At 38.8% G+C, this 19,474-nt stretch overlaps 1 protein-coding gene across 3 annotated transcripts in view; it reads left to right on the top strand.

Annotated features, from left to right (window-relative positions):
- Nucleotides 1–19,474, top strand: part of LOC134191836 (histone-lysine N-methyltransferase ASH1L-like) — a 42,510-nt gene that overhangs the window by 1,697 nt on the left and 21,339 nt on the right. For 2 of the 3 annotated variants that reach the window (XM_062660460.1, XM_062660459.1), the window contains exons 4-9: nucleotides 229–322; nucleotides 1,828–1,931; nucleotides 1,989–2,062; nucleotides 11,427–11,511; nucleotides 11,589–11,697; nucleotides 14,995–15,201. In XM_062660460.1, coding sequence (XP_062516444.1) covers nucleotides 229–322; nucleotides 1,828–1,931; nucleotides 1,989–2,062; nucleotides 11,427–11,511; nucleotides 11,589–11,697; nucleotides 14,995–15,201 — 673 coding nt within the window. Of the gene's footprint in view, nucleotides 1–228; nucleotides 323–1,289; nucleotides 1,360–1,827; nucleotides 1,932–1,988; nucleotides 2,063–11,426; nucleotides 11,512–11,588; nucleotides 11,698–14,994; nucleotides 15,202–19,474 lie in introns of those variants that run through there. The other variant, XM_062660461.1, reaches the window with a different exon arrangement.

Consider the following 19,474-nt stretch of genomic DNA (forward strand, 5'->3'; position numbering starts at 1 on the left):
TTGATTTAGAAACAACTTGAAGTTGTTTCATTTACTGGTGGTGATTGTTTGGGTGAGAAGTGATGAGACACATAGAAAACTATTGCTACAAGCATTCTCTATTGGTAATGTAACAGTTATGCTTTAGTATGTGAATACCTCATGTTATGATGGACAGTTGCTGATAGCCTTTGAGATTGTTTGCTAACATCACTTGTAACTTGTCGCAATTATTTGTTTGTTACATAGACATACTGGAGGGACAGGATATTGGACCTCCTGTCAAGCGGTATTTCCGGTCTGGAGTTTACAGCGAGAGCAAAGAGCCAACAAAGAGCATTAGGTAGAGCACAGTTCAGTTGTGTTTAGTGTTCTTTTCAGGATTTTTTGTCGTCTTTCAAATGAAACCAATTGCTTGGAGGCATTAAAGACTTTATTTTAAATCTAATCTAGTTTATCATTGAACACCCTTAAGTAGTTTGAATTATGTCATCTAGATACACTTCCTTGTTGTTTTGCAGATGCATAATTCAGCAGTTATGCTTAAGGTTATTACCTTCATCAAAGAGGTTATGTTCTGGTTTGGTTTGTTTGTATGTTAGCAGGATTACTAAAAAACGTGAACAGATTTTGATGACATTTGGCAGAATTGATAAAGGAGCAATCGATTAGTGTTGTGATAATCCAGTATTGACCCCTGTAAGTGCTGTGTGGTTGAAGTGATTAGCTTTGGATAGTTTGTCAGTGGAAAGCTATAGAAATATGTGCGACAGTTTAGTTTGAGGCAATGCAGCAAGGCAAATTATACTGGATTGGTACCATAACAGCTCAAGCTGATTTGTGCTGAGTAAAGACCATCAGTGAAATTCAGAATCCGCAATACAACATGTACATAACAAGGCAATGTAACAGACTAAAGAAAGGACTGGCTACATTCTGTTGTTCAATGTTCGTTCATGATTACGTGTCTTATTTATTGATTTATTGCTTACAAGAAATTGCAAGACTTAAATCGGCTATTGGTGTAAACTTGCTCTTAAGCTAAGAGGTTGGTGATGCATATGAGATCGTGTCACTTGCACAGAGATTGAACTAATAATATTGGCATAACTAATATGTCTTCTGACATGTTGAAAGGCATGATATTTTGACTGTGAGTGGTAACAGGTGAATGCTGTCATTGTGCTAGTGAAAGAAATTCAATGTTTAGAACATCAACAGTACAGGGAGAAGAGCATCAAGCTTTGAACATGTCTGACAGATTAAGCATTTATAACTGCTGCAAAGGAAGGGAACTGTGGTTTTTTTAGCTGTGAGTGCTGTCCTTGGAAGGCCTCTAAGAATGAAAAAATGGTAGTAAATTGTCAGTGAAGAGATGAGGTAATGACATTTAATGGTCTGATTATGACAAAGTTAATAATAGTAGAACAATGTGGAAGGTAACAACAAATGCTTCCAGCAGTAATTATGGGTTCAGTAGATAGAATATGGATCCTAATATAATTTATGTGATGTAATTGCTTATGTTTATTGACAATGGACGCAGATCTTTCTCATCATGGGAAGGCGAGAAAGAGTTTGGGCTTGCATGACAATGTTGAGGTGATATGAGTGCTGGTGGAACGATTATTAATTAGTTGTGCCAGTTTAATTGATTTTTGCAACTGGTGGTTATGACTTAGAGGTACAATTATTATACATCTAACTGGGAGATTTAGATCAGATTGGATATGCATGTCTTTGTAATATCCAGTTTAATTGTATTTTCGCTAACTGTTTTTACTCACTACTCATGTTTATATTTTGGAACTTTCAAAGTGATTATTCTGTAATTGACTGTTGTCATAGTGTACAAGATGACTCTGAAACCTCTGACGCTTCACCACCGTCATATGAACCTTCAGCTAAGAAAGCAAAATTCAAGCTGAAATGGCCTCAGCCAGTCTTCTTTGGTTGGACTTTTTTGTGAAGTTTGTGTTCTGTGTTGGAATCTAGGTATGTTTGTTTAGGTGACTTTTTCATGCATCAAGATCGTCATTTTCAGTTGCCATTTAATATTTGGTGGCTACTAAGCTGTAGTAAGGTGAGCAGTTAGGTTGTAAACTTTTGAGCTAATTGATAATGATTATTTTGGAAAGGGTTTTAAACTGTTTTCCTTGAAGAACGTTTTAGAATAGCGGTTAGGAAATGTCCCATGTTTGGGATATTCTAATGGTATCATACTTGGAGTGAATGTAGGGTGGTCAGTGGTCAGAGTGTATTTACTGTAGATGTCAAAATAAGCGCCAGGGTGTTTATTAAAATTGAACAAAATTGATATGCTTAGTTGTGTTTGATGAAGTGTTCCAGGCACCTATTCAGGTAGAGACCCTCATCAACTTAAATGAAGGACATGTTGAGTTCAGTTGACAATAATTGACTACTAGGTAGTTTGACAATTGCCTACTAGGAGGCTATCGTCAGTGCAAACACCTCTACTACTTGCCTGACACCTTTTTTACATACCACATCTTAGTGCATTGAACTAAGCTGATTCAGCAGATTTCCTTGACAAACATTCAAACAGTATAGAACAAGAAGGAGTGCTTACTTTGGCACAGGCAGTTAAGTCTGATATTGTCTTTGTCAAGTTGTTTTGTGTTGGTTCCTGGGTGGTATTTTTGTGGGCACTCATTCAGACAGGTTGCATTAGCTCTAGAACAGAATTGTATGCTTTATTGAACTTTCTTGCTATTGATTCAGCACAGTGGTTTAGTAGCATTGAGCAGCTTCTTGCTGCTGCCTGAGGCCCATGTTGAGAAGTGGACTATCTAATTTCTGCTCTCATTTTACTGTTGCATGTGCAACTTACTGGCTTGCTCTGTTTGTCATAAGTTCAACTGACACTTCGGATTCTTCCGTAGGGCTTTGTCACGTTCTGTGATAGGTGGTGGTAGTTCTCCTTTGCCTTCGGGAATAGAGAGGAACTTCCAAAGACTTACTTTTATTCTTGTCTGGTCACTGACAGTAGTTGAAAATAGGCATTGCCGCAAGAAAGTTTGTCATACATTGCAAATAGAGCGTGTGCATGTGCAAAAGTCATGTGAGCTCTGAGACTTACTGCAGGAATAACTTGATTTTTCTCTCTACAGAACATTCTTCTTTTAAGGTGCTACAATAGAATGTCCAATATCCAAATGTCAATCTACCAAATATCTAATTATTCAAACACGCAATCTAGCAGATTAGATGTCTTGCAGCAGTGCCCCCGCCACCATTCGTTCTTCCCCACTGCTCCACCATGTATGTCTGTGTAGGTCATTGTCGCGTTATAGTACGTAAGAAGGTAACTTAGTAAGAAGGTAACGCAGATGATGAACGGTGGTTGTTGCTGAGACTTTGCAGACACAGACGTTAGTTACAAGTGTATACTTAGGGTTAACTCAAGACGTATACTAGGTGTTTTGTTACATAATATCAATATGTACCTCTAGTTACATGGTCCTCGCTAGAGTTCTTACGGCTTCCTGCAACTTCTTCCCTGTCTCTGCGTTCCTCTGACACCAGCGCCTCTCAACTTGCGCCTCACTTGACTCCCAGTTGTTCAGCTCCCTTTCTCTCTCTCTCTCTCTCTCTCTCTCTCTCTCTCTCTCTCTCTCGAACTCGAATTTGTCAAGTACTGGTCTACAGTCAAAATGTTGGTATTTCAGTCTACCCATCTGTCACGTGGCTCTGTAGTTCAATTCCCCCAATCACAACTCCCCACGTGAGACTAGCCCCTTCCATAACTCAAGTGATTTGTGACAGTCATACGTGTAAGGAAAAGGACATAGTTTACACCAGTTTGATCAAGATAGCTATGTGGAAGCTTTTAGTCTACATCAGTCAAAAATATGTTCACTTTTCTTTTCATAATTATATGTATACTATGTGAAAATTGTTCTGTTTGTACATGTACATTTTGAATATGAACACATACGTCTTTGGATAAATCGATGTTCCACTGTAAGTAGAAGTGCAAGTCAGTTTTGTAAAAAATTGAAGTAAAGTTCGTAAAGTTGGCATCACAAAGATGTATGTACACTCTTTGGTGTGGTTTCTAATTCTTCATATTTCTTATATGCCGCCACTGCACTGTAGTGGAAGGCAGTAGATGATAATGTTATGATATTTACGTGTTGTTGTTGTTGCTGTTTACAGTGTACAATTGTGTAGTCTCTATGTGTACATGTACAGTACAATTATGTAGTCTCTACATGTATACATGTATTTTATATTTCAATAGAAAAACTGATTTGTAGTTTATGTGTCTAGCTTTTAGTAGTTTGGAACTGGACTGGTGAGAAAGTATTTTTTCATTATCAGCTTACAATGCTGAATCAAGTGTTGTCTCAAAACCTAGGCATCTACCACTAGAATTTTAAAACTCACTCTCCAGGACAGCCACATGGATTTTGCATCTGAATTAGTGTTATTGGTTATGTTTGCTGTAATGTTCAATGAATCTATTATATAACACAACAATCGCATAAGAACATAAGCAGGTTAGCTAGTCAAACTGTGTATATGAACTAAAACAATCCCCCCCTTTTAGTTAGTGACTCTTGTCGGAGTCCATGGCTGCCTGGGCTTCCAAATCCTGGTTGACCTCTTCAGCACAGGTGTTGATGGTAGGGGTGCTGGAGAACCAGAAGCGTCCTTTGACTCTAGGTTGTTGTTAGATTGGTAGGTAGATTTTTGTTGGTTATAGTCTTATGTGTTTCAACAATATTGAGCAATCTGTGAGGTGTTATTACTGCTTGTAGGTAGATTTACTTCTGTTGGAGTCATACCCGCTTCATCAGTAGTTTGAATAATCTGTGGAGTGTTATCACAGATTTGTGTACCAGTAAGAGGTTGTGATGGAATTATTTCTGGGAGTCGTAACTGTAGTTGATTTATATGGCATTTGCAACAGACTTCTTTTCATTGATCCGGTTGTACCTTGACATACATTTTCAAATCGTTTCACCACTTCCTGGTATCCACCTTTTCTTACCATGGTAGTTTTTAACTCAAACAAGATTTCCAATTGTATACTGTACATCATGGCATAATTTACTTTTTTTCTTTGCATACCAGAATTGCTACATAAATTGCAACTTTAGTAGCACTAATGCAGAATTTTTGCCACAACCATATTTTGCAAAAGAAAGCATTTAATTAATTAATTAATTTAATACCCAGACAGTTCATGCTTTTTTAGTCTACTGGCGCAAGTTTATGTGGAAAAGCTGTGCTGTTTGTACTTCCCGTGTTTCTGTTGACTTTGCTGTTTGTGTTGACCTACATTGGAAAGGTCCCATGCAGCTGCACATTGCATAATTGTTTTTTATTAGCTACGAGCATAAAAGAAGGACACCACAATAAGTGGTGGACTGCTTCACGAGAAGCTTACTCTAAACGGGCTGAATTGACTTCCGGTCTGTCTGTCGGTATGTCGCTATGTACCTACCTATCTATCTATGTTTGTTTGTAAGCGTGTGTCACGCTTGGGGAGTTTGTCGAGCCAATCAGCAATCGTTTTGGGACGCGAAATGTAGATGACGTAACGCTAGCTCGTCAGCATGAATCACTCTCGGGAATTTGTTAAGCCAATCAGCATTCCTTTGGTAGACCAACAATGGGTAACGTAACAATCCTGTGCATTATGACAGAAACCCGAGATGTCGTATCCATAGTAAAAACGTTAAGCCGTCAAACTGAGAAGCGCAGAGTAAAGTTCAGGCTAGAGTTGTACGTGTCTGTTACTTTTTACAGAAGAATTGCAAAACAAACGAATTCATCGTTCTTCAAGAAGCCAAGCGAAGGTCCCATGGGCCATGCATGTGTACCGTTGTGCACGACCAACATGTCATCCGCGATCTTCAAGAGAGCAAAATGTTTTAGCTGTAAGTAGGACTGATGATGAACGATTGGCGGCGTCTTGCGAAAAAGATTCGTAGGAAACGCTAACGCTGCTTTCTTCTGGATCCGGTCACTACATGTCACTTCACAGTTTCTAGGAGACGTACGAGATCAATCTTTATCTATCTATCTACGACGAATTATCATCGGAACGAAAGATGCTAGCAACGTACGGCTCAACGAATACATGATAATCTCGTCCATCTCAGTAGTTAACTGCAAGTGATGCAAGATCGAGCGCTACAGAATCGAGAAATAACGTGGATAACAAGCCCGCTCTGTGCAAGAATATATTTACAGGTGGAAGTAGGACTGATGATGAACGATCGACGTTGTCTTGCTAGAAAGATTCGTAGGAAACGCTGTACTGCATGCTTTCTTCTGGATCCGGTCGCTACACACACATGTCGCGTCACAGTATTTCCTCTGCACGTACATCGATCTCTAGCTACGATGAATTGATTTTAATTAACGGAATGAAAGATGATAGCACCGGATCAACGAAAGCATGATAATTGTGTCCACCTCAAGTGATGCAAGCAAGAATGCTACATGCAGAATTGAGAAATAACGTGGATAACAAACCCGCTCACTGCAAGAGGCGCAGCTGTCACGCATGTGCATGTCCTGAATTCGAAATATAGTGTGGGACATTGATGATATTTAGTTAATTATTTTTAATCACATTGACGCATCCGTGGGTTTTAAAAGAATTATACATGCTAGCAAATAGCTAATGATTAATTAATGATGATGACAAGAAATAGACAAAAAATAAAATTTACATTAATATTTACAATAAATACACACACACACACACACACACACACACACACACACACACACACACACACACACACACACACACACACACACACACACACAACACACTCACAAATGGACACAGTTGAGGAGATAGCTCCCCTGCCTCTAGAGAAAACAGGCCTCTATGTGCTACGTGGAGGCTTAGGCCAGCGCTACAATCCACCTGGAGCTTGGCCAGAGTCATCCAGGGGCACTGACTATAGTGCAGCTTTTGGACTGGACAGCAAGGCCACAAGTACCTGTCTGCTGCATGATGTTACTGTCAAGTCAGCGGTCATGTCTACCCCAGTCAATGACCAGGTACTCATTTATACGCCTGAGTCGAGAGTAGCAATTGTGTGTAAGTTTCTTGCTTAAGGAAATTATGCCAAAGCTCGCCATCACTGTGACTTGAACCTGCAACCATGCAAGGTGCTGGATGTTTTTATTCTCCAAATGCACTCTCTAACCAATTGAGCTACAGCACTACACACACACACACACACACACACACACACACACACACACACACACACACACACACACACACACACACACACACACATACACACACACACACACACACACACACACACACACACACACACACACGCTCATAGCTCTGAAGCGACGGTGTAAACACAGCTTCATGTACTAGTTTAGTTGGTGTTGACCTTCTACATTAGCTGCAATACATAGAAGTGCAAGTACATTGACTACACTGTTACTTACTTTTGTTCCTTTTTATTTTGTTAGGTAGTTACATTGGAAGTTGCTCACACTCATTTGGTCTTAGTACGGGTGTAATTAATAATAATCAAGTAAAGTTATCATTATTCTGTTGTTCAACAATTCAGACAGTGTTTAGCTAGTGGATGTGTAGGGAGTAGCTCTGTATGAAGCTAGAAACTTTATCACGGCATACTGCACGTCCAAAATGAGACTTAGGATTGATGGTGCTGCATTGATTCCAAATGGAAGGCGCTTGTATTTATACAATTCGTATTGATAGCTGTTGCTTGCTGAGAATCCTCATTTAATTTGACTTGAAGGTAAGCATCACTTAGGTCCAGTTTTGAAAATAATTTCCCACCATTTAGTTTACAGAATAGTTCTTTAGGTATTGGAATAAGGTAAACATCGGTCTTCAATTCTGGATTTACTGAGATTTATAGTCATTGTAAATTCTAACATTACCATTGGGTTTCTTTACTACCACTATGGGAGTGGCCCAGTCAGAATGTGAAACTTTCTCTATGACTCTCTCTTGTTCCAATCGATCAAGCTTCTTTTCAGCAATGGGTTTATATGCGAATGGTCGCTTCCTTGGTTTGAAATACTTAGGAATTGCTCCTTTGGGGAGTGTTAACCTAGCTTGCATTGTAGAACAGCAACCCAAACCCGGTTTGAATAATTCCGAATGAATTTCCAAATTTTTTGAAGTTGTTCTAGGTTTTTTCCCAACATTGTTACTCTTGTCAGTTATCTTGGATCCAGATAAATTTTTAAATCTCTAATGCCATCTTGTCCAGTTAGATTTACTTCTTTACGAGATATACATGTATATTTGTAAGGTACTAGTAAAATGTGGATCTTCATACTTTTGAATTTTTGCTTTACAGGGCTACTGCAGTGCAAAAATCAAAAATTATTTTTTGGGCTAACTTAAAAGATCTACATATGTGTATTTTAGAAAACATAAAATTAGATTTTTTGCGAATGTACTGAGAGAATGAGAGCAGTTGAAAGTTACTTTCGCTTTTCCATTTCTGGAATGGGGTGGATTAGCACGTTGACATCATTGGAGGCGCTCTATCCATTGTTGTGATACTCGAGTATGTGCAGCATTGCGTTGCAGCAGGCTGCAACAACTCTAGTCAGTCTGGATTTAGCGTATTTTGGTTTCCAAAAAAATCCACAGCTCGTAAAAGCTGGAAAGGTTCAACAGAGCACAATGGAGTTTGCAGCTGTCACTTTGAAGAACATTGTTTTGCGATTTCGTTGCAACACACACGCTCTTGCACAGTACTCATAATTTCGCAGTAACCACAATCATACCTGGAGACATCTCGTGTACAGCTGTCGGCAACTTCTTTTGCACAATAGGACTTACCACGACTTGTCAGACAGCCGTTCACTGTGTTTGTCAACATTGGCAGATGAGAGCAATTCATCAGTAGATGAACTGTCAGCGAGTGGCTCAAGACATATATATATATATATATATATATATATATATATATGTTCCACAGATCCAAAGTCTTCTGCTGCGTCTTTAGATAACGATGTCGACGGACTGAGAGATTGCTTTCCCGCGTGCTCCAGCAGTTCGCTCAACGAAGACTACGAATTCTCAGTAGCGCTTTCCGAATCCCTACACGTAGCAAGATTGCTCTAAGTTTTTGAACCACTCGCCATAGTAAGTAGTAGGTATGATAGTGTTACTCTGCCTCCACTGACGTCAGTGTGCTAACACTGCCTTATTCTGGAAATAGTATTGCGGAAGTAGCTTTCGACTGCTCTCATTCTCTCAAAATGAGTGCTAAAATTCTAATTTTATTTTTTCTAAAATACACACATGTAGATCTTTTAATTTAGCTCAATTTTTTTGATTTTGCACTACAGTAGCTCTTTAAAGTAGCCCATTGGATGAATTGACAGGCCTTTGAAAGCTCCTAGAATTCTGGAAGTTGGAAATAATTTAGGACAGTCCAGATCGTGCCATGTCAGTAAATTGACAAAGGAAATTGGAGATGCTGAGTCTACTCTCTGCTCGGGTTCACTTTTACATCGTAAATCTGCTATATCTTACTTACTCTAGCTGAGTCTACTCTCTGCTCGGGTTCACTTTTACATCGTAAATCTGCTATATCTTACTTACTCTAGGTCACGCAAAAGTGAACTTTATACCGTTCAAAACCGCCAGAGCTTAGATTTCTGTTTATCCAGGTTTCAAACTTCCTGGTAAACAGGAAAGAGCAGTATACGATTTATGCATATGAAAGAAGGCTAAGTTGCTATGAGTACAATCGATTTCAGTTTCCTACTGACTTCTGGTAATTGCATAATGTGGCAAATCGGAGGAATTTCAGCTTCACGATTTCTTTACTATCCAGATGAGCAACTGCTGAATCTACTTGTTGATCCATCTGAATTGCAGTGGCAGACAAACGACACATCTTACTAATATGACCCATCCTGTCACAGCGAAATCACGTTGCATTCCGAAATTTGCAGGTTGATCTGTTGTGATTTCCACCACAACTGTCACACTGTTGTTTTTTCTTTATAGAGATAGGTAGTTTTTTTGATTTGCAGCGGTCACAGAATGTTTAATAGGTTCAGACTCCATTTTGTCTGTAGTATGTGTCTCGTTGCGAGGCTTGTACTGACTCTCAAATGATTTGCGTTGACTGGCTCAAAGGTGAGAGTTAACCGAAGAAACTCGTCAACTGATTTTTTATGATCTTGTGTCAGTAGAATCTGGGACAAATGATCGTTGAACACACCTACCACAAATCTGTCTCACAAGTTTTTGTTCAGCCAGTCTGCAGGCCAATCGCACACTAGATGCCTGAGTTCAGTCACATAGCTTGTAAGCAACTCTCACATGAGAAAAGGAAACGAAAACGTTCCACAAGAACCAAATGTTTACTGCCAGAATGCGCATCCATTTTTTCATGCAATTCCTTGTATGTACACTCTTCTGGCTTGGTCAGTGCACACAAACTACACAATAACCTGAATGTTTCTGAACCAATGTAAGTGCAGAATGCTGCCTTGGACTTATGTGCCGTCTGTTCTTCCTGTGAGTATGGACTGATGACCAACCATTGGTTGAACTGACAACTTTGTGAATCCAACTCGTCGATTGTGAAGTTGAAACTCTCAATTGCTGGGCAAAAAGACATCCCGTCCTCTTCACCACTGTAATGTTCCACGAGTCTATTATATAACACAAAATCGCAAAAGAATACAAGCCGGTTACCTAGTCAAACAGTGTATATGAACTAAGCACGCTAAACTAATACCCGTATTACAACACTACATTTGCATAAGTGTAAGTGGACCTGGTAAACGGTTACCAGGGAACACATTCATTTCTAAGTCTGCTGCAGTTTGTCATATGCGCAGCTATCGTATAACTGGTTATTACTGCAGTCTTAAATTACTGCGATTTGAGGATGTAGTAGACAAAAGTTTTAATTAATGCTAATCAAATTTCTGTGTTCCAACTAGGAAGGCAGTTACTGCTACACACATCTAGAGGTGTCTGAACAATGACTGCCTGGGACTCCGAGGATTAACGTAAATATCTGCAAATTTTATTTGTTCTCTCTGTGATTTCTTCGCAGATTTCGCAGGCATATTGTGATCACAGAAATAACCGGTTATACGGTATCTATCGTCATCTAAATATGGTCATTTCTTTGTGAAGTCATAGACTATTCTTTATAGATATGTACTTACTGTATGAGCACTTTGCTTGCTCTCCCATTCTTTATGCTTGTAATTACTGGCAACAGTCACTATTACATTTGAGTCTGGAAAATTGCAATGACTTTTTATTTCTGGAAGCAATTGATTAGAACGCTTACTAGAATTACTGTTTTACAGTGTGTCATATAACACACGTCATGACTGTCTGTTATTGGGTGTAGATACTCAACATAGGTTTTTAAATTTTTTCTTTGGTGACTATTTGTGTTGTTTTATAGCTTAGGGTGAGGACTGTTGGTGCAGGTGACGAGTCATCTGAGTTTGAGTATGATCCTCCAATTGCATTCAGAGAAATACGAAACAGTAAGACTAGTAGTATTGACAGTTGTCAATGATGTTGGCAGTTGTCAATGATGTGTATTGTGATTTACTTTGATTAGATATTTTTGTTGATATCAAATGTCCGCCTATTGTTGAGCATTCAATTTGTGAATGTAAAGCACCAAGTGAGCCTGGAGAGATGGGATGCGGAGATGACTGCTTAAACAAGTTAGATATTTGTTTACATTTGATTGCTTGCTTTAAGTTTAGATGTATTGTGACTGCATTTGTTGATGACGGTGGTAGGCTGGGGGTAGTCTGTAAGTACATTTACAAAGAATGTTTGGATGTTTTGATTTTGGTTCTTAAAAGGTAAACCCAGTATTGCAAATATACTGAGTAATGATTATAATGGTTTTATTTGATAAGTAAATTGTGATGTCTTCATCTTGTTTCAAAGTGTAGGAAGATTTTCTCTTCTGACAAAAGCACTTGTCTGTGTATTGGACTGTTTATCAGTACTATAGGATTAGTATGTCAATAGGGCTTCCAGAATTAAACTGTATAGTCACAATTCTCAATCTTTGTGGCAGTTTTGTAATGTGCAAATTGATCTGGATGGGGTGGAGAATACAGTGTAGTTGGTGGTAGCATGAAATACAAGACAGAACTAATACGAAAAGTTAGGTTAATTGCCATAGCAGAACAATAGTCACTGAGTTGTAGTGGTATCTTGGGGCATGTTCGTTTGCAGTTCTAGAACTAAAAATGAAGGCGTGTCAGAACTGTTCGAACTGATAGAACCAGAAATAAATCGAACGGAAAATCTGCTTTGTGAACCAGAACTGCTAACTGAAACAACGTCAACGCCTACTACAACTTCATCAGCTACCGATCCCTCTACCAGAGCAACTTGAGGTAACAGCACCTTTTGTTGACCTTGTGATGGATGCTAGTCTTTCTCAAACGGAGCAATATAGCACACAAAACTACCTGTATTTTTGTCTGCAGATAGTGCGCCATCACTCTTCCAGGACTTTTGCAGAAGAGGTGTGTCAGTTCTAGCCTCTTGAACTTTCAGACCAGAGAGCTCGCTGTCGGTTCGAACAGTTCCAGGTCTTTGGACAGAACTGTCAGTATCAGTTTGAACCTTTCCAGAACTAAATTGAACATGAGTTCTAGCAATTCTGGCAGTTCTAGAGCTGTTGAAACTGTAAGATTTAATTATGAATTTAAGTCAGGTGAGTGACACACGCACTGAGCATGCTATGATTGCTAAGCTTGCTTTCACGTAAATGTTTAAGTGATTGCATGAACTGCAAACAAGGAAATACAGGAAAATAGACATATTCTAATAGTTTCTGTTTGTCAACTATGGTATTTTGCATTCAATAATTCAGATCTGGCTTTCAGTTATATGATTCAGGCAATCAATTAAATTATTTTGAATTAGACATTTAATTATCCGAGTTTCTGTCATAGGAATACTAAATTTATAGTTAGTTCAGTCTTTCTGTCTGACAGTTAAGGTCTAAGCCATGCACTTTTCTTTCATGACATCTTTCTATGATGCTCACTCACGTTTTAGCTCAATAAATGATTGATTCAATTAATGAGATGGGAAGGCAATAAGTAATAAAATTTGGGCTCTTTTGAGTAAACTCTCACCAGCGACGTGTTTATTGACAAATGGAAGTATTGTATTGTATGTATTCAAGCGACACACGACTTACAGAATACATAAGCAGAGTACACTACAAAAAGTCGAGATGCTGAACAAGGCATCAAAAACTGCATTGATACATAGATTTACTTACATGCAAGTGACTCTATTGCTACTGAGGGTTTGCTAGGTGATGATCAAGCAGGACATACACACACTGTCACAAAGTTCATGTGCTTCAAGATTATTATTATTGCAAAGTTATTGTGTAGAGACAGATTACTGATACTATTTAGGCTAATTTTAGAAGCTGCCTAATCGCACACTACATCTTTACACTTGAACCTTCCTAATTCGGACCTCTGAGATCCGGACACCTCCCTAGATTGAACACTTACCCAGCGCATATCAGGTCTTGGGGCTCAGAGGGTAAGCACTTTGGCAAGAAACTCCCCGTCTAGACACTCAGTCCTCAAGCCGTCTTGATTATCACGTCGTGCCAGTGTGTAGGAGAACATGTATGTAACGTATGTAACTGTAGTACATTGTACACATGTACATTACAGTGTAGTACAAGTGTATACTCAGGCTACTACTGTACACGCATACTGTATGCAGAAACGGTATGACGTTCACTAAACCATGAATTAAAGTGGTCTGGGATTCCAAAGTAACGCGTGTTAGCTGTCTTATCTTCTGGACATTTCTAGAGTCCGGGCAGCGGCTGGTCCCATACTGTATGAGTTGTGTAGTAATGACTTATATTACCTCATACTGAGTACCCTAATCTTTAGTGTGACCGCCAGACTATGATATTTGATTTAGTTATCTTTAGTTTAGGTTAGGCAGGTTTGAGTGTATTTTGTTATGTAGGTTACTGCTAATGGATAGTTGATCACCTGGATAGGATAATTGGTTACTCCACGCGGATGATTGGGTTCCTTTCTCAGAGAAGTGGTTGCCCCATTTGGATAACTGGTTGACTGATTTGGATAATTACGCACAAAATTACGAAATACAGTAGTATAGTTTATTATGAAACATAAGCTAATCTGATGAATGCTATGAAAGTTGTTATTGTTTTTGATCAAAAGTCTTAGGTCACAGCAAGTTGGTTCATTGTCTTATGTTTTTGCAATTTCTCAAAATCAGTGAGGTAATGTGGCAAAAACAAATTGCTAAGAAACGTGGAAGGAAACCCCTGATCAGATTATCTAATAATGGTTTCCCTACATTTAGTAAAATAACAATTTATATTATTTACTCGATAGGTATCCCAGGCGTTGCAGTCTTGCAATTGACCACAGCTTTTGTAAAGAAAATGTGACAAAATTTCTAAACTTTTTTTATTAACTAACAACTCACATACTTGCACAGATTAGTGTGGCAATGTGTTGCACATGGCTACAATGAGTACAGTATCTGTTACACTGGCGTAGGAAGCGGGGAGGGGGGAGGGGGGATAAGTACGGTATCTGCTACACCAGCGTAGGAAGCAGGAGGGATGGGGCTGAATCTTCCTCGCTCAGTGTAGGAATTGAAATTTTCTGTGCCAGTGACTTTGAAAATCTGATTATGATCTGGCAAGCGAGGTAGTTTTTGCTTACTCATGATGACATCCACGGTCCAGCGCTTGTGAACATCTTCCTATGCCACTGTGCTACATATGATATTTATTTGCTGCTTTTGTATCGTCACAGTGTAATGAAGAGTGGTTTTGGATTTTACAGAGTGGTGTAGTAATGACTTATATTACCTCATACTGAGTACCCTAATCTTTAGTGTGACCGCCAGACTATGATATTTGATTTAGTTATCTTTAGTAGTCATATTATTTACAGTTCATTATTATGTATTTGTAGGATGATTCTCACTGAGTGTAGTCTCAAGCACTGTCCTTGTGGCGATAAATGTTCAAACATGCACTTTCAGAAACATGACTGGGTTCAGAACTTGAAAAAGTTTAGAACTAAGGAAAGAGGTTATGGAGTTTTGACAACAGTTGCCTTGAAAATGCATCAATTTATCATTGAATACTGCGGAGAAGTTATCAGTGAGAAACAATACTGGTCAGAATTTTTTGGCAATGCATTTTGTTTGTTTGTTTGTTTGTCTGTTATATCTTAGTGGTTTGTTTGGTGGTCTGCTTGTTTGAATAATAGGATTATGTTTGACAGCATCAGTTGAGAAATGAGCCTATTTCTCTATCTGTCTGTCAAATGATCAGGTCAGGTAGATGGTTATGCAAGGGAAGAGTAAAAGATGAATAAATACAAATGTGAAGTTTGCCTGAGTGGGTCAACACCCACAGTCATCCCCTTGTTTTTGGTTGGATGCATGTATTGGTTTGAACATACTTTCAATTTTAACTTACTCAGGATCGAGTGTTGAAACCCTATTTTATCAGCATAACTCACGGTAATAAATGCAGCCAAATTTCGACATGATGAATGCTGAAGACTCAGTCAGTGTCAATACCCCATATGATATCCATAAACTCACAACAGCCTTGTGAGCACAAAAAAAGTTTAGTAAGGTATCACAAAAGCGTAGACAATTTGTTGCCACTTTTATGAGACACAACTGTTTGCAGTGAAAATAATTTCATTATTTTAAAAATCAATGACACTAATTTTGTATAAGACAGGAAGCAGCTGGCTGGCAGAGGCAAGACTTTTAGAGCAGTCTAGCCATGGCTGGATTACTTCTGGTCTATAAATAGTACTAAGTGTCCACAACATAGTTTGAGATTGAAAATCAGACTAGTTTACATGTTACAATGTTTCTCTCACAGATTGTTTTCCATTACCTGTAATTTGAGTCTGTGGATTAGAGGACATTAGAAATTCTTATATAGACGTAAGTAAGACAAAATTTATGAAGCTAAATTAATTAATAGTAAAAGCAAAAGTTGAGTCATGTCTCAAGTCTTTGATCATGCTGATTATAGACAGTTGTTCACCATTAACTATTAATTGCCGAGCATAGCGAGGCTTCTAATCCGGGTTGCACAACAGAAAGGAGCGTGGTCCCTTATGGCAATCCATCGAACTCTCGGTATATTTGTGCGTACTCATGAACCTCAAATTTTCTCCTTTCCACGACCACGTTTCAGTGTAAGACCTACTTCCAAAAATCGTTTTCGTGTTTGACTACAGATCAGTATTGGAACGATTCGTGCAAGTGACCAAACAGTGAAGAAAAAGCTTCACAAAGTTTCGTCGCCCAATCCTTTTGTATTATAGCTAGGTATTGTGTGTACTTGACAACCAAGAAACACCTTCAGGAGTTGAACACTCAACTATTGACACGTTCCGTACTACAATCCTGTAGTACACTGTGCTGTATCTAACACAGTTAATAGTCAATGTTTGCTGATATCAATTTCTATGTCAGTAAATACCCTACCACTGTCATTGCAACGGAACTGAGTGCATACTTATACTGTACATCTTTTTATTATGACTACGAAACGACAACTACCTGCCAGGTCTTACGTAATCTAAATTACTAGGAAGTTTGCATGTTTACTTCCATGACAGGGTTTACAAATATGTATTGTCTAGCTAGGATGCTGCATTTCAGGATACGGTCAGAAACCTCTGTTGGACGTGTTACTCAACAATGCGAGGCGTGCCTACAGATACTGTAAAACTATTTAGCAGTAAAGGTGCATGTACTGATCTTTGTATCAGAGAATAAATACTGTTAGTACAGGTACTACTGTAGTGTTCCCGAATTATGTATGTAACACAAAACTAGTGCTTGTCAACAGTTCCCACCCAAGCTTCCCACTTCCTCAATAGAAAACTCTCAACATCATTACTATTGTTGTGACTTTCACTGCAATACTCTCTTCGTTTGCTATAACTTGAACTCGAAGTCTATAATAAAAATTCACCCATCAGGTGTTCCATCCTGTATGGTCTTTAGTGCACCATTAAGGCTATTATCTACTTAGCAGAGGTTCACAACTAAACAGTTAGCAGCTATATAGAACATCCTGTTTGAGCTCACTACCCTGACTACTTTTCTACCTTTAGTCTTTGATATGTTTTTGTCGATTTTGTAGTTTCTTGTATTAGATACGACCTTGAATTCAACTGTACAAAAACAAATGGCAGAACGTGCAGTTTTGAATGACACTAACCAGATAATGAAATTAGCGCAGATTTTTGCTAGAGCGAACGTAGCGTAGTACTTAGATGGAAGAGTGACAAAAGACCATCAAAGAGAAATTTACAGCAGACAAGTTTGCAATGTGGTTCACCGTTGGAGAACGCCATGCATGTGATTATAATCCATTTCACAAGATCGGTTGGCGAATATTTGCTCTTGTGCACCTCGTCTGGCTAGCTAATACACGAGAAACATTAATTAACCCTACCATGAATCCTTTGGTGTAAAAATAAGACACGTCCATCACATCTGCCACCTGCAACTGGCTGCCTTGGAGCATTTTGTGACTTGTGTAGTTTATAAAATTCAATGACCAAATGAAGAGCGGCGAGTACACGGCAAATGAATAGACGCTTGTTGTGCAGCTAGGTGTAGCTGTAGTGGAAAATGGTAAGCTTTGCACTGAGAGCAAGGCAATCTTCTTTACTGCGGGTTTACAGTTGTGTTTTTAGTTTGATAGACCGGACATCTTGTTCGAACGTACTCGTATGTGATTGGACAAATGACAAAAGTGTTTGGAAATGTTCAATGTCTGACTGCTATTTCGAGCACTGAAATTGCCTCTAATACGGTCAAATAGAAGTAGATGAATTTAGAGATATGGCAATTCCGTTTGAAAATCCATTGGGTTTGAACATGAACAGTGTAAGGGACTGCTGTGGATTTGTTTCCTTTTTAAGTTTGCTTATTGTATCTATGTTCAAAATTAATAAAATAATGTCTACCAAATACTTATATTGTTAAAAAATAATCAGTCTTTGTTTGTCTGTTTGTCTGCTTGTCTGTCTGTTTGTCTGTCTGGTTGTCTGTCTGTCAATGAACGTTTATTGCAAACATCAACACTAATACAGAAAAGGTTAAGTATAACAGTAAGAGTTCAAGATAAACGACCATAGTGGTCGTAGAAGAAAAACTCTAATGAACAGCCAGCTGATGTTTGTAGCTAACATCTACAGAGTCATTACTTCAACTATTCTGTCAATTTTTTCACTATTGCAATGTTGTAATGTTATTGATAGTATTCGCCGCTAATACGTTTTAAATTCAATCGAATTCAGCTTTCCGTCTTCATCACGTGATTTGTCTGTCTGTCTGTCTGTCTGTCTGTCTGTCTGTCTGTCTGTCTGTCAAAGAACGTTTATTGAAAACATCAACGCTAATATAACACTAAGAGTTCAAGATAAACAACCATAGTGGTCGTAGAATGTCCAAACTACTTTCATCTTTGTCTACTCCAAGGCCACAAGGCCTAGAAACTTGTAAAAACTACTCATCACATCTATTAAGGCGTAATTCTATTTTTCTGTATCACTTTTGAGTTGCATTCTATAGTTGAACAAACAGACAGACTTTCTCTCCAGTGTGTTTTAAACTGTGAGCTGTTGCTGTTTCCACAGTTGTCTGTAGATCTTAAAGAGAGCTGATGTAAGTTTGTTTTTTGCTCTCTTTGCAATGCTGCTGCACTTTCTGTTGACGCTGAAGAGAATGTGACTTTTCTGCTCCATGGGTGAGCCAAGGACAAATCCAGATTTGGGTTCGATCTTGAACCAAAATCAAAAACTGTGATATCTGGGCGATTGTCAGATGTTATGTAGCGATGTTGTGGCTCTCGTCTGTGATGCGTCTGAAGACTTCTTAGACAGTCTGACCGGACATTTGAAATACACTCATAAGTCCAAACTGGACCTCTACCCCTTTTTATGTCATGAAATGGTACCCTGAGCCGTCAGTAAAAGCCACAATCACACTGGTGGATACAGTCATTAAGTGGCATAGATAAACCCAATCTCAAGCAAGCTACCAAACGAGAATTGCGAGAAACTAGTGCGAGCCTACTTGAGCAGGGTATAACATGCAGCCATTCTCCTGCTCCCTTACCCTTAATGGATCTTAACCTGCTTCATCCCTCATGCAACTGACTGTCTCGATCGTAGAAGATATCTCTGCCCCAACAACCTCCTGAGTCAGCTTGCGTTGTAATCTTGTTGAAACTTGCAGTAAGTCTGAAACATCTTTCTCGTCACCACAAGCTTCATGCAAAGACATTGATATTGATCCTCTACATCTTTGGAACTAACCAAAAGATCCAAAGCAGGTTGAAGGTCGGGATAGCGAATAGGTAACTCTTTTATTGCATAAACCCAAGAAGCAACAAAGTACAGT

Source organism: Corticium candelabrum, chromosome 16 (genome assembly GCF_963422355.1).
Source record: "Corticium candelabrum chromosome 16, ooCorCand1.1, whole genome shotgun sequence".
Classification (NCBI taxonomy): domain Eukaryota; kingdom Metazoa; phylum Porifera; class Homoscleromorpha; order Homosclerophorida; family Plakinidae; genus Corticium; species Corticium candelabrum.